Source organism: Podarcis pityusensis (genome assembly GCF_964106645.2).
Source record: "Podarcis pityusensis genome assembly, chromosome: 1".
Taxonomy (NCBI): Eukaryota; Metazoa; Chordata; class Lepidosauria; order Squamata; family Lacertidae; genus Podarcis; species Podarcis pityusensis.
The window spans coordinates 95,435,097-95,451,581 of record NC_138028.1 but is presented as its reverse complement, the minus strand read 5'-3'; the positions used below and the strand labels follow the sequence as shown (position 1 = coordinate 95,451,581).

Sequence of the window (16,485 nt, the reverse complement as noted above, 5' to 3'; positions counted from 1 at the left end):
ACATGGCACGAGGGCATTAGACAAAGGAGAATGGGTACCAAAGTCACTTGAGGAAAGAGTGAGAGTCCACGCAATATGTCTGCAGCCTAAATGGTAAATCATGGAAGTCAAACTTTGCTTGCAGTTGACAGAAAAGACAAACTTGGCCTCTTTGGATCCCAGTGATGCTTATTCAAGTCCCACTGATTTTGACAGAATTCTTAGGGCTAGCCTATTAAAGTGTGCCTTTGTCTGACAAAAGAAATTATAATGTAGGACTGTTTTCTAAATTTCTCCTTGAAAAACAAGAAGCAGCATACTGTCATAGTTTCAGAGAAAAGGCACTGAAACAAGTATTACATGAACTATTTAGGAGCAGAATGTGACATGCATAATTTCTTGAATGGGATACATGATTTAAATTTTTTTCTTAAGACTATTGAAACTTCTGGAAAGATTGTAAAGACATGTGACTGTTTCTTTAAATCAAGGGCTGGTCATCGTAAGGGAGGTGAAATGGCCACGCTGTGTTAGTAAGGGCTGTACCCACAAAAAAGAAAGGAGTACTTACTGCTGGAAGTTGTCATGAATTGAATTCAACAAGTTAACCTGGGAAAGACAAACACAAGGATGCATTTTTATGCAAAGTTTTCCATTTTAAAAAGCAAATGCCTTTTAAGCAATAGGGCTGGTTCAGAAAATGATGCGGCTTGGCTAATGCATGATCATACAGGCTTTGCTGCACTAAATTACTTGATTTGCAGTTTAATGTGCGTGAACCAACTCATTCAAAAACATTGCATCTGAGGCCCCACTGGGTTACCACAAATTTCTTATTGTATTCACACATACTTTCAGACATGAAGTAATGAACATGCATTTAATGAACCAGTAATATGTTACCCTAAGAACAGTACTTGAAATACAACAGTGTGAGGGTATTCAGAGCATTACACACAAGCATGTGTTGGTAGGGAATTTAGATGACTGCAGACAAATTGTGTACCTATTAACTTTTATCTTTTCAGGAGCATATAGTCAATGTTTTGTGCTCCTCACAGCTAGCATATGTGTTCAAATAAATATTGGGCTGCTGCTATCCTATTTATCAAAACATTATCATAGCCATCTCATAAAAAATTGAAGTACCATGTACAAAGGGATATGCAACCACAGAGTTACAAAACCCCAGTGAATTCTGGGCAGCAATGACTGTACTCTTGATTTTGTGTTTTGCCACACACCCCATGGCATCCGCTATTCGAAAAAGGGTGACAACCCTGGTCTAAGCTGTAGACAAAAATTCTCCTTGCCTCAGAGTGCTATTGCACATTTTTTGCTCCGCTAGCGTTTTTCTTGCCTTGCATTAGCTGCTGGAAAGAACACAATCGGTTTCCTATTTACGCGGCACAACAATGCAAACCACAGCAGGTCTTCAAAGAAACCATGGGTCTCCCCCTCCACCCCGCCCCTTTATAAATAACACTTGACACGAGACAACACATTGCCAAATTCAACAGGGCAATCAATCACATGCTTCACTTTATTCAAAGCAAAACCCTGGAGAACTGCTGCCTGTCAGAAGAATCAAAATCAGGATAGATGGACCAATTGTCTCAAGTCAGTTTGAAGGAAGGTTCATAATGTATTGACCTCTTTTAAGCAAAAGCCTTGAAGCAGTTGCATTCTGACACGATTACCTGAGGAGGCCCGCATTAGAATCCACTGCTTGATTTAATCCATGCACTTCAGACCAGCCCCCTATAATCAATCTCTGTGACCTCCATCCCCACCGAATTCTCCTCAGCACATCCCATACCATTAATTAGGATCTGCTGGCCTTCTTGGAGGGCTGAAGCAGGAGATGGGGAAATCCTCTTTGGCTAGGGGAATCTCATTCAGGAGTCAACCTGGGTTATTTATTTATTTATTTGACAAGATTTATGTACACCACTTAACAAAAAAAAATGTAAGTGGGTTACAGGAATATGGCTTCCTTGTCCATGCATTCACACAAAAGCACACACATTCTTCCAATTCACTTGTTTTTCTCCATGTTTGCTTTAGCCTTTGAAGACCACAACTTTTTGCATAATCAGGCATCAATAAGCAAATTTAGCAGAATCTAGCTGGCCCACAATTCCATGACATCTCATTTCAACATTGGGAACAGAGGAAGCTGCCTTAGAGTCAGACTATGACAGTCAGACAATTGGTCTATCCAGCTCAGTATGGTCACCAACTGGCAGGGGGCTCTTTAGGACTGTAGGCAGGGTTTTCTCTCAGCCCTTCCTGGTGATGTTGGGAGGGACTGAGCTGCTGCATTCTGTGATCTTCTGCATGCAGAGCACATGCTCAATACCACTGAGCTCTTGATACACAGTCAGGCAGTATTTATCAATTTAACACTTAGCATTTTAAAAGACGACTTTTAAAATAACTACATTCTCAGCGCTGTCATAATCACGTCAAGGAAAGGAAAAGATAATGAATATTTTAACTGCACATCGGTTATAGAAATAATGCCTCTCATTAAGAGGCATCTCTGAATTTATGTCTGGTTTTGCTCTCATCAGTGCAGGGTGAGAGTAATATAATTACACCTTGCCATTTAACTTTTTGGCAAGAACTCCTATGTGGAGGAGACAGAGGAGACATTCTACCCACACTGAGTTACATTAGAACTAATTAACGCTATACAGCACACAAAAGCATTGTGCAATTCTTTAAAAATTATTATTCTGTGAAGTGATGTCAATAAGGCAAGAGTGGGGGAAGAACCTGCTGCCCTCCAGATGTCGTTGGACTCCAATTCCCATCAGCCCCAGTCATCATGGCTGATGGTCAGGGGAGATGGGACCTGTAGTCCAGCAACATCAAGGAGTGCCATGGGTTCCCCATCCACTCCTGTCTTAAGGAAAAACCTTTTACAGAACAGACAGAAGAAACCAAACAGGAACCCAAATATATTCCCCATAGTTCCCCTTATTGCAAAAATAATGGCTTATACTGCTGGTGGGGCTTTGTGGTCAGCTAGAACATCTGATCAAGCAGCTTACCTCTTTTTCCAAATACACCTTCTTATCATCCAGTGTGTTGTAGAGGGTAAAGAATTGCTTCGTTTCTTTGTGTGTTGCCGAAACTGCAAACAAAGGGAAGATTCTTATAGTGTGATCCCAGACATGCCTTCTTAAGTAAGTACAACAGAGTCCAGTAAGACTTACTCTGGTTAAGTGAGTATAAGGTTGCAACCTTAGGCTGCACTCCTAAACACAAGCTTCTGGAGAAGAAGTCCCAGTGTCACCTGCACTCAAAATTGGGTGACTGAGAAAGCTGGTTTTCATGATAATTTTTAACTTAAATAAGTTAACAGTGCACAACATGAAAGGTGTACAATGTTAAAGGTTAAAAGGTGAACCTGCTGTCATATGTAAGGCTGGTTCTCCACCTATTAAGGAGCAGAATGGCTCCTATTAGCTCTGTAGGAAGAAATGAAAAGGCCTGAAAGCTAACAGAAGGATAAGACGACTTCCATTTATGCACAGTATCTTTCTCACACCCCTGCCTACACACCATACTCCCCTTCCTGAAAAACCACCCCCAAAACCCAGGGGACCTTTTGAGCTGGCATTTCATGGAAAAAAAACAACTGTCTCAAACATCCTCCAAGGGTAGGGAAACCCTTTAGGACTCCTCCATGAGCCTATTTGGATCCCAGCCAAAACCTGGAAATACAATTTTGCAAACATTCTTTTCAACTTTTCAACATTGTCATAGAAATCCAAGGAGGGAAAGAACACACTCCCAAGTACTCAGCCAACCTATAAAAGGCTGGCAATATATCTTAACATAAAACCAACATTCTGTGAATTGTAGCTCACATAAATTTATTGGGAGTGACAGTATTTCAGCTTGTAAAGCAAAAAGGGTTATTCTAAATGATTTGCAATGCTCATTTAGCATAGATCAGGCAGGCAAAAGGTAGAATTCTCCTAAATCATCAATTCACTACATTAAGTGTGGCTGGGACAGTGATACAACGATGGTTCCGGTCTAAGGAGAGGTAATGTACTTTCTGACACAGAACACTCTTTATAGCCATTAATGGTACTGAATAGCCTGAAGAGGCAGAGCAGTAAAACCCATATATTATTTTGCTTTGGCTGCTGATAAAGCTTCAGTGCGCATGCATGTATGTGCACCCCCCCCAACAGATGTTTTGGAGAAAAGCCAATGAGAAATGACATTGCAAATGAGTACCCTATTCCGGGAAAAATTCAGAAGTATAATAAGCAGCCATGGAAACCACTTGTTCAATATAAAAGATCACATTGCTAATTTTGACGAGCACAAATTTGACATCCCTGTAACTATAAGAACTAGACATTTGTTTTTACAGAGACAATTAAAAACACCTCCTCACCACGGTTTGAGCAATTTTGGAGGGAGGTGGGTGGGATACAACAATTACAACATGTTCCATATGGCGAGAAGTTGCCCACCTCTGGGAGTGAGAAATTCAAGTCCTTGAATTATCTACAGTCTGCGTCAAAGTGTCAAATGCCCATGTGGGCTTGCTTACCAGTGGACCCCCCTAACCTTAACCTATCCCCCCCCCAAAGAGGGTTCAGCAGGTAGACGCCTCATGTCCTGCCCTGCAGATTTCACCTAGTGTAAAGGAACAGTTTCCCCACGATCTCTGGAAATGGCAATGGAGAGCCAGGCATACACAGAGGATCCAGAGCAGAGAGTTCCATTAAGGGAGGTATGTGGAAAAAACTAAGTGAACAACTGGGGCAGACAGAAAATGAGGGCCAAGGGCAATAGGAGGAGTTTACCTCTGGGTACCAGAAAACGACAGGCTCCTATGGAACGCAGTACCTCTGATTTTCTTCTTCTGTCACCTTTGTCTTTCCCCCCTCGTTTTTTTGGACAGCCCACCCCATTTCTCCAAGAACAATGGATTTCACCAGAGGACGAGCATTTGGGAAACAAGCAGGCTTTCGTTGGTGGACTCGTAATCTGGTGAACCGGGTTCGCGTCCCCGCTCCTCCACATGCATCTGCTGGGTGAACTTGGGCTAGTCACGCTTCTCTGAAGTATCTCAGCCTCACTCACCTCACAGAGTGTTAGTTGTGGGGGAGGCAGTGAAAGGAGATTGTGAGCCGCTTTGAGACTCCTTAGGGTAGTGATAAAGCAGGATATCAAATCCAAACTCCTCTTCCTCCTCCTCCTCTTCTTCCTTAGGCTTACTTAAACCCCTAGCCAGTGCTGCATGAGCAGAAGAGCTGTTGCTGCTGTAGGGGTTTCCACTGAAGTAGTCAGCCACTAACAAGCAGATGAAGACTAGTTTGCAGCAACCACGTTACAAGTGCACTGGGATCATGGGCCTGGAGAAGGCTTCCTCACCTTGCACTGCATGCATATGTATGAGTGTGCACCTATTTGTGTGCATGCACAGGCCCCACACACGTTTCTGAAGTGGAAGAACAGCTGGGATTGGAAATAAATATGAATGCTGCACATCACACAAATTAACTGGTGTATTAGTGGGGAGGGCAGCCCTGACGTACCCATTGCATGTAGTGGGTTGGTTGTTGCTATTGTTTCCCCCCCTGCCTAGTGTCATAAGGAACAGTGTCTTAATATATAGACTGTAGAACTAAGTGGCAGAACATTCAAGAACCTACCCCTAAAGCGCCAAATCTTTGGCCCTGAGGGCATTTTAAAATCCATGTTTTGGAAAAACCCTGCTTGTCTGCGAAGGCATACGATGTGAATGTCAAACAGCCAGTGATACAACAACATTAAACAAGAAGTGGTTGCCATGCTCCATAGGTTTATAGTGCTTAGCTGTGAGGAATGCATTTCTGCCTGATATACGTACCCTGCCCGTAAAGTTCAATAAATCTTTTCTGGTACTGTGTTAACTCAGCTCTGCTGGGAACCTCATCAATCTTGCGTTGTAAAATGGCTATTTCTCTGTTTCGTCGGGCCTGAGGGGAGTTGAAAACAATATACAAAACAAAAACTGTGACTAGGTTTCTAAAAAACAAACTGACATTTAGAAACAACCTGATAACGGAATCAATTGCTGCCATGCGGACCCCCTGCCCTCTTGGCTCCACTGCGAAAGGTAACGTTTTCCAAATAATTACCCCCAAACTGGTATTTCCAACTTTTAAAACATCCATTACAGAAGAATCCGGGAGTCTCGCGTGAACCAGAAATTTACATTGCGCAGGACAGGAACACATTTAGCAAATACATCTGCCAACCCAGCTAGACTTATGGTTTGGAAAACTCACCAGAAGCAGTCTGATCTTCTGCAGCTTCTCTCTCTCGGTTTTGTACTGCTGATCTATAATTTTAGCAGGTTCCTAACATTGGAGACATAAAATAAAACTGATTTCCAGCTGACCAAATTCAGTCGAGACTATGATGACAAAGGGTCACTTATTCATACTGGGCCCAGGGTTTATACTGGTTCTGCACCAAAGTTAAAAACATACCGAGGGGAAGGGGTTCAAGAAAGCTATGTTCTGTCACATTTTACTGGATCCAACCAAACATGTTAACTTGTGCAACTACATATATAGCATATTCACCTAAAAGCAAGCTGCCCAGAGAAGCAGAAGAACATTCCCCATCACGAGTCCATCCTGGGTAAAGTTGAATCTGTTCGGGCTCTGCTTGTTGTACAGCTGTTAAAAACGCACACTAGCAGGTGGAAGGACAGTGGGGTTTGGGGAAGCACACCAGTCAGAGTGTCAGAAGACTATTCAACATAGTCCTCCTTGTGGAGAATAAAATCCTGGGTAAGCTATCCTGGAGTTCTGATTTGCTCCAGGAAAGCTCAAAGTATCTTTTTGTTCATTATTTGGACATTCAGTAATGAGCTGCAAGTTTACAGATGGCTTGCTTTTTCCTGTTTAACACTAACCCCAGTTTGCCATGGCATCCGAATCGGCAGACCATGGTTAAGGCTTGTCCTCCAAACCAGAAATTAGAAGCCAAGGTCTGAAGTGGGTTTTTCTTGGAGTGCAAGGACTCTGCAGTTTGATTTGGACACTACAACCAACTATGATTAGTGCAAAACAAAAGAGAAGTTTTCTGGAAGAGAGGATGGACTGCAAGGTTTCAAGAATCATCTGAATTGAGCAATCTTCTTGAAGGTGGAGTCCAAGCTCAAGCCTCATGTACTTTTAAATTGGGCAACAATTTAGAGGTCCTCTAATAGAAAACACCTGCATGCCACATCCATTATTAAATGTCCGCCATGTGTCCTGATGTTTCTTTTATTAAAATACACAGGCAAACTGAATCAGATTTGCTAGTCAGTGTACATAAAGGAACAAACTACCGCCCTCCAAAAAATACACACACTTTTGGGAACTGACTGTGTTCCAGTGTTCCAAGTCCCAATTCTTGTGTATAAAAATTTGCCTTCGATAAGAAAGACATGAGTTCAAATATATAAAGTTTTGTTAAAGTGAAATGAAGTGTTCATTTTAAGTAACCAGAGAAAGTGAATCACATCAAAAGACACATACACACACACACACACACACACACACACACACACACACACATTAGCACCTTTAATTAACAGACTGGCAAAACAAAAAATTCAGGCAGCATTCCAAATGAGGGCAAACACTTCTAAATGGAGCAAAGGGACCGCAAGCATTTTAAAATTCTTAAAAAATATATATGGGAAGAAGATTCCAAAGCTCAGTAAGAATGCTTAAATATTTTCTGTTTACCTTCTCTTCTCCATTTTCAGCTGCTTCTGTTTTCAAACTTTCAATGTTTTGCTGGAGGCGTGCCATCTCTTCCTAGAACAGCAAGAAAATAATAATTGTTTCTTTTCATTAGCAATCAACGTGTGCTCTTTATGGAAACAGAAGCCAGAGACAGTGTTTTCTTTTCGTAAAATATGCATCAGAAAGAGCCCAAAAACGTATAGACATTCTGTGCTTAGGGCTCCAGAGGAGGTGAATGTTCTTCATTATGTAAAGTAGCACACTCTATTGTCAAGGGGGTGGGGGAGAGAGAGGGGAAAACACACAGTCTGACTCTTATGCAAATGAACCCAAGTCAGAAGGGCAAGGGAATAAGTTCGAGTTTTTTTAAAAAAATCAAAATACAAGCACCACCATGACTACAGCATCTTGCACAAGCCCTGCTGTCCCTAACCATTTCGAAAGCGCTTTTGCAGAAGCAACACTGAGCACACTGCATCCCATAATGAAAATAGCCACCCCAAAATATTAAGTTACAGGGGTTTAAAATTCAATTTGTATTCTTGCCCCGTTCCATTTCTTTCCTCCTTTCTCATACAATTCACACATTTTATAACTCCTGATATTGATCACTTTTTCAAGGTACCTCGCAACAACCACTGATTATGGTTTCAGTCCAATTCATACATTACCTTGGCACCTAGGTGGTGGGAGCTCCACACGGCAGTCTTAACAGATGTCAGTGTTAAGACACTGCAATGTTCATAGGTTCCCACTGCACACGTCCACCTGGGAACTGTGGAATGGGAACCAGCTAGGTGACCAAGGCAAATGGCATTTTTTAAATAAAAAGATTATTTACTACAAGGTACCCAACAGCGGCTTAGCTAGACGTCTGGGGCATCACATGCGCCCTGCACCTGGGGGCGGGGTGAGCTGGGGCCTCAGCTGTAGGGCAGCTGAGCCTGAGGGGGAGGCGGTGGGCAGATGCCAGCCCCACGCTGCTGTTTCGGGCAGCAGGGAGCCTGCAGGCACCCGAGCCACTGCGTCACTCCCAGGAGACATGTGGCTCAGGTGCACTGTAGGCCACGCCCCATGGTAAGTGTGGGCTCCCCTCCCATGATGTGGTGTTTAGTGCGTCCCCCACTACACCTCTGGTCCTCATGTTGACACGGAGCCCCTAACCACATGGAAGTAGTTTTTCCAGTTACTGCGTTGCAAAAGCATTCCTAAGCAACAGGAATTAGTAAACATGGTCCATACATGTATTCTGCTGCATATACAAAGAAGCACAGGAGTACATCTGGATTATGGATCCTCAATCTGGATCCTTAAAAAGAATTGTGTGCAGGCAGTGACTTGGAATGAAGCATCTAAAAAACTTACTCTGCAATGTGCTCTAAATTCTTGCTCTTGGCTTTTGAGGTTCTCATTCATTGCCACCAGTGCCCGAAGCTTCTGCAATACACTAAATTAAAACAACAACAACAACACATTATTCTCGAGCATTTAGAGACATTTATTCTAAGAAAAATGAAGCATTGGGGAGTGGGAAAACAAAATATCTTCAAGAAGCAATTTAGGGCAGCAACAGAGCTGAATAAAACAGAAAGGTAGAATCTCACAGAAGAAACGTTCTCCTATATTGCTGTTCACAGTTTGGACGACTCCATTATCAATCGAGTGCACCTGTTTCTCATGGGTTAATTTTGAAGGAAAAAAGAGAGACCGGCAAATCTTAGGGTCTTCCAGTTTGAATATATACCATTTTCATGGAAGGATACAATGTACAGGATTCAATCAAACTTAAACATTTCTTAATACCCACTGATTTAAAAGGCAGAAACATTTTTATACTTCTCATCATAATGAAAAATTCCAGCTCATTACAGAATCTACGTAAAAGCCAGTACATTAAAACAATAAAACACACAGGTGGATTTCAGTGTTGCACTAAGGAGATCGTTCTGTCGGTGCAAGCATTGCAACTTGCTCTCCCTTCCAGTACACTGCTGGGAGTAAGGCCTATTGAACCTAATGAGGCTTACTTCCAAGTAGACCTGCACAGGACTGTGCTGCTAAGTCTCCCATCTGGAAGAAAATACGCTGACTTTCCTTAATAGGGTTATTTTAAGGCTCAGTGAGCAAACAGTAATTCTTAAAATAACCTTTTTTGATGCTGGGTGTTTTTGAACATTCAAGAAGTGCCAGATGTTTTCCCCAGCCCCTAATCCTTGAAAATCAATGCAAGTCTTAATTTGAAAATGATGTTTAACCATCATTTTGCAGTGACTGCACCATGTCAAGAATTAACGTGAGACTTCAACCAGCCCTGACTGTTGGTTGGGCTGATCAGAGTTGTAGCCAAAACCATACAGGGTCACCAAGCTGAGGAAGGCTGACAGAGTTTCCAGCATAAAGAACATTCTGCCATGAAAGGAAACATTTGGACTAGAATGTGTGTGTGTGTGTGTGTGTGTGTGTGTGCGCGCGCGCACACACACACACACACTATAAACTATAGATACAGAAACCCCACCACCACCAACAGGGACTACTGCTGAATTAACACAATTCATTGCAAAGGGGACAGGGAAGGATGGAGAGGAACTAGACACATACTTTGAATCTGCTTGGGATTCCACTGTTTCTAAGGCTGCCAGCTCCTTGTCCAATTTTTCACTGTGATTCTTAACCTAAAGGATTGGAATTAATAACACATGGTGTGAAAATGTAATAAAAACCAATTTAACCCAAAAAACAAAGCTTTAAGCAAAGCCCTCTAAGAATGATAGGGTTCTATTTAAAACTCTGGCAAGCTCTACCTATTTTTTCCTCAAATAGCATGACCAGTTGTTCTCAAAAGGCACCAGGAGTAGCTCACAGGGCCCTTGACCGTCACAATTGGATGTAACCCTTGGCATTAGTGTTGAGATGTGAGCCTAGGCCCGGTACAGTTCTGCTGTACCAGCGCTGTCTCCTCCAGCTGCCTACAGAGGTGAGTACTGGATTGCACACTTGCCTACCAGGATAGTGCATGGTCCCCTCTCATACCAACTTGTACAGGATTTGTTAAGGTCTCTCCCACCCCCCTTTTTTTTTTGCAAGGGATAAAACACTGGTACATCTTGTGCACAAGTTTCTTTCATCTTTCCTATTTCTTGCTGCAGTATCATTACAAGACAAAAGTCAATATGGCATTATGCTTGTCTGGGACAGATTTGGATAACCAGCAGGAGGCAGCTTTTACTAACGTAGCAGAACCTTCCCTAACAAGCAACAATGGAAAATGTGATATTCCGGGCTGCCTCTTACTCTTATTTGCACACTGTTACAATTATTACAATTACAATTATTCAAGTTCATTTTGGTCCAGGTGGTCAAATGAAGAAGGTGTCAGGGCTCTTATGCAACTGAGCAGAAGAATGAATTTCAGCAGGTGTAGCTTGCATTACATCCCAAAATTCTCTTCTACACAACAATTAGATGTAGAGGCCTCTTTTGCATCTGGCCAACACAGAGTTGACAGAGACCAGTCTAAATAGAAGAGGGGAGGACAAAGGGAAGAACGAGCTTACCTCATTCAATTTCTTCTTAGCCTCACTACATCCTGCTTGCAGGTCAGCACATTTTGCCTGCAACTGTTTTCAAAAGAAGAACACAGGGGGAAAGTCAAGTTAAGTGATCACCAATCTGGTATTTTAATCAAAGGCAGCAATATTTCCTAACAATGGCATGCGTATACACACATACACACCAAGAAACATGCTGGAACTATACTTAATGGTTCTTCTAATATCTACAGAAGCATTGCTCAGGCTGGATTGTAAAGAAAATTTATAAAAGTAGCAGTGAGAAACCTCAGAAACGAGGCTTTTGCTTATGAAACACCCAATCTGAGAAATAGGTCTATGCAAACCATATACACTGCATGGTGAACTGTAGCTATTCATAATAAAAAGGACAATATTTTACAACCTCTTTACCAAAAACATTTCATGCCCACTTCCCAGATTCATGCTTTATGTCCCGAGGAATCAATTAGCAATGCAGCAGGTGGATAACATTTGTTTTACAATGCCCCAGGCAAATTCTTTAAACCTAAACATGTTGGGCTGAATCAATCTTAATTTTGTGCACCTTTGAGGTTCTTTGCTTGTCCCTGCACTGGCAAATTTATTCCTGTCCTTCTTTCTTCTCTACAGTGCGGTGCTTTGTAAGAGTTTCTGATCACATGGAGGTTTCAAGCAAACATGGGTAGAAGCTCCCTTCAGACTTCCCCCACTCAACACAGGAAAATTTGGAAGAAATAAGGCAGGGCTGGTGTCCACAAGGTGTCAGTGCTTCCAAGATGGATGAAATGTTTCCTGTTTCAGCATTAAGCGTGAACAGGGCCATAATTTTAACTATTTTCTCTTGCAGTATATTATTGCAAAGTGTCTCTTATAGCTTCCTTCGGTTGCTTATCCATGGACAGAAAGAAAAAACAAAGGCACTGATTCTCCTGAGGTCTAAACTTACAGTAAATTTCCACTTTGAGAGTCTGGAAGGTTTTAGAAGCAAGTAATGTGTGAGAGATAAAGTTTACACCCATGTATTTATGTATATATCAACAAAGTTCTCTGGACAGCTATCAGCTGAACAAGAACGGAATGTAGCAGTTCCAGGATACCCTTTTTTTGGGATCAAAACATCTGGATTTAGAAGAACAACAACAAATGAATTATAGTGTGGGAGGAACTCCATTTACAGAATGCTCCACTGGAGGAAATTTGTGCATGAGATAGGCCTTTTTTGCTGGCTTTCACTTCCTGCAACAGGCCTGTACCCTCCAAAAACTGTTCTGGGCTTCAGGGGACTCTCGTCAACAATATGGAAGGTGGCACTTGGGACAGTTGGTGGAAATTAAGTGAAAATCATCCCCCCACCCTTCTTTGGTGGGAGCCTTTACTGGATCGTAGCTGACACCGCAGTTCATCTTTAAATAAAATTCACTGACATGATGCACAAATATTGGAAAAGCATCAGGAAATATAACTCAGGAGAACATGTATACTAGAAAAAACCAGGTTGATTCTAGGAAATTGTATTCCATTTGGCTTCCTTAAAGTACAAAAGGGGGTGGGGAGGAATGGCAGATAGAATGGAACAGAAGGCAATTAAATCAGCAAATCTGCAAAGATTTTGACAGGCAAAACAATAATGTTAGCAGCAGCCAAGTGAGCACCAATGTAATGTTTACAGGAGCTAAGGACTGGATAGCTCAGTTGGTAAGAGCATGGTGCCACCAAATTCTCAGGTTCAATCCCCACATGGGACAGTTGCATATTCCTGCACTGCAGGGGGTTGGACTAGAGCAGCCTTTCTCAACCTGTGGGTCCCCAGATGTTGTTGAACTACAACTCCCATCACCCCTAGCTAGCAAGGCCAGAGCTCAGGGATGATGGGAGTTGTAGTTCAACAACATCTGGGGACCCACGGGTTGAGAACCGCTGGACTAGAGGATCCTGATGGTCCCCCTTCCAACTCTTTTGATTCTATGATTTGTGGACCTTCCAGCATTTGGAAAAGAAAAAGAAAAAGAATCACAACTCCTTTGAAAGATTCTGTTAACGATGCAATTCTGTGCAGCTTTAAATGCCAACTATTTTTATTTATTTATTTCAGCAATTTATTGTACACTTAATCACGGTTGTCTCTGAGCAGTGTGCAGGAGATCCAGTACAATACAGTAAGTCTAAAATGAGTTAAAACTATAATATCAGAATGTAATTAAAAAAACCTGCTGGAATTAAGAATCCCTAGCAGGCACTGGGAGTAGAACAGGGAGGGCACCTGTCTGACCTCAACATTTGATATTCTGACAGTGGAGAATTTAAATGCTGCCTTTGCCTGTACATAAACACAGCTCACAGCTTTAATTCAGAATTGCTGGCAGTCAGTAAGCACCTGTTGCTTCCGTAGAGACAATCAAGGAAAGTGTGCAAACTTATGTACAAACCCTACAACTTATGTGCAAAAAATCCACGTAACCAATGCTTATTAAGACCCAGGTTACTCATATTGTAATTCTCCTAAATGGATGCTGAAGTTATAATCTTCTCCATAAGTGCAGAGTGGCAAAGTGGTTTACAAACCCTTAAAATAAGGGAACAACAACAACAAATCCCCACATACTTCATCCAGTTGCTTGGTTTTCTGTAAGATCTGTTTGTTTAAAGATGCCACCTTCCTTCTGTGCTGCTGGGCAGCTCCAAGTCTCTCTGGACGCTCCTCTGCAGAAAGTCCTGATTGCTAGAAAAAGATGGGGCGGGGAGAGGACACAATGAATGGAACACCCCCTCAGCACTTTGTCAGAGGCACAGGAATCATTACTTGCCTAATCTGTGCATTAAGACTGCTCCATAAACCACTGGGCAGCCGCATACAAGTGTGCAGAGGTCTGGATGCTTGCATGTCCTGCATTACAGGGAGTAAGCAAGTGTGGAAGTTGGCAGAGCTCTTCTGGAGGCAGAAATGTGAGGGGAACTGGGCATGTTCCACTTTGACCCGCAAGGCTGACTCAACACATTTCCTCCATCCTAGAAAGAGATACGGTGCTGGGAGCAAAGGGCAGGTGGATAATACTGTTAAAATTCAACAGCACATCATTATATGGGGATGGGGTGAGAATTCGCAGCATTACTTTGAATTTCAGCACCAGCTTCCCAGGACTGGACTGCAATGTTAAGTGTACTTAAGTCCCATTGAAACCAATGGGGCCGACTCTGTAGTGGGCACTTACCGACGCCGAGCACCATGCCAAGTTTCCTACCTCTTTGTCTCTCACCCTCTTTGTAACTGGGAGCAATGTTCGCCCGGCACTGGGAATCTCCCCTGCCACTGACTGCCACTAGACTGACTTCAAAGTAAACACAGACAGACTATGCTGCAAGACTAATTCTCCCTGCACACATAAATTGACTGGAATTTAATTACTGTATTTAGCTGCTACCTCATTTTGTGTTTTATGTTCATGGAAAAATACAACAAATGTGGAAGGCAGCAATCAAGATCATTTTGATCATGATTAATATGATTATGATTATGATTTCTGTAATGCTCCTTCACCCGCAGGAGTCCAGAGCAGTCTGGTATGGTAAAAGGTAAAGGTAAAGGACCCCTGGACGGTTAAGTCCAGTCAGTAAAATACAACAGTTATCCATTTAAAAATAACAACTTTTTTGCAGTTTTTGCTGCAAGCCACTGCTCCGTGATTTATTTTTCCTTTGTACTCATAAAAAACATTCTGTTGAAAGAAGGATATAACATCTGACCTGTTAAAACAAAGTTTTGAACAATATCATCTATTTGTGCTATTTACGAACTGAAACATGAGGTATAGCAAGTAGGGCTATGGAAGACATATGTTATAACACAACTGAAGCTTCTTGGCTCTTGCTTGAAATTGAAGTCCAAAAGGTTTCTACTAAAGTAATTTATTTTCAAAACCACACTAGACGTGTAGCAGTTTTAAGTGAGAGCCGACACATTCTGTTATCTTCAGATCATAAACATTTAGTTGAAAATTCTCTTGCATACTCCAAAATTGCATTCACAGATGGATGGCAAAACCCAGGAATTGTTTTTAAATTTGTCAATTAAAACATTCAGCAGATGCTACGAACACCCACCTAAGTTCTTTTAAACTTGCCATTCATTTGTCAACTGAAGAGAAAAAGTAGCAGATCAATGAGGTGCCAGAAAATAGAAACAAAGTTATCTCTATTTCAGAAAAATAAGCATTTTAATTTTATTTTTTAAACTTATATACCACCCTTCATCTGAAGATCTCAGGGTGGACATTTATTTCCAAAATGGAAAAAAAGACTATTTAATTTTTGTGGGAGCAGGTGGTTCTGCAATTTGTAAGGTACTTTATGTGCAAGGCACTTGACCCCCTGCCCTTATTTGCTCTCACAACTGTTCAACATCCCCATGCATGAAACTCTTTCCATTCCCATAACACTGTTAACGTTAACACAGTTAACTTATTAGTTATATACTGTCAAAAAGAATCCCAAAAGGAGTCCCCAAGTAGTTGGTATATTTAAATCAGGGGAAATAGCCAAGATGAGAATGGTAAAGCACTTTGAACATTTTAAAACTGCTACCATAGTTAGAAACTATATTCTTTTCCCTAAGAGCCTCTCGATTCAGGCACAGATTCCAGATTCTAAGCCTAAACACTGCAACTGCATAATTCCCTCTCAATTCATGCAAGACTATGTGCATCTTTCTCCTTTTCCTCCCAAACACATCACTCATCTCTTTAGACCCAAGTACAACCAGGAAAGCCTGACCTTCCTGAATTTAAGACGTAATTAAGTGACTGCTCTATAGTAACCACTAAACTCAAGGGCACACAAACACACACCATTGCTTTAAGCAATCTTCATTGTGCACTGACAGGAAATCTATTATAAAAGCCCAAAATAGCCAAGCCAGATTTTCAAAAAAAAACCCCTATAACTAGCAGAAAGGTAAGAGGAATGGGCTGAGGAAATAGATAAAGAGGAAGAAATCAGGATGGGAGGGTTTGTCTTCTTGCAAACAAAACACAGCTTGACTCCAACAACTATGGGTGAAATTCAAATAATGCACCCCATCAGTGGAAGCCCAGGCAAGGTCCTCCACCTGAGCAATGGGGTTTATCCTCCTCTGCTCCCTCACAACTGGCCTGGGTGTGGGTGGGTGGGTGTGTCAGGAGGACCCCCAAAAC

The 16,485-nt window shown here is 41.9% G+C and overlaps 1 protein-coding gene across 2 annotated transcripts in view; it reads right to left on the bottom strand.

Moving 5' to 3' along the window:
- Nucleotides 1–16,485, bottom strand: part of CCDC93 (CCC complex scaffolding subunit CCDC93) — a 39,488-nt gene that overhangs the window by 2,764 nt on the left and 20,239 nt on the right. For both annotated transcript variants that reach the window (XM_081007291.1, XM_081007292.1), the window contains 9 exons: nucleotides 13,902–14,018; nucleotides 11,303–11,365; nucleotides 10,347–10,420; nucleotides 9,111–9,192; nucleotides 7,746–7,817; nucleotides 6,288–6,359; nucleotides 5,867–5,975; nucleotides 3,039–3,121; nucleotides 551–588 (listed from right to left, as the gene is read on the bottom strand). In XM_081007291.1, the coding sequence (XP_080863417.1) occupies nucleotides 551–588; nucleotides 3,039–3,121; nucleotides 5,867–5,975; nucleotides 6,288–6,359; nucleotides 7,746–7,817; nucleotides 9,111–9,192; nucleotides 10,347–10,420; nucleotides 11,303–11,365; nucleotides 13,902–14,018 (710 nt within the window). The remainder of the gene's footprint in view (nucleotides 1–550; nucleotides 589–3,038; nucleotides 3,122–5,866; nucleotides 5,976–6,287; nucleotides 6,360–7,745; nucleotides 7,818–9,110; nucleotides 9,193–10,346; nucleotides 10,421–11,302; nucleotides 11,366–13,901; nucleotides 14,019–16,485) is intronic.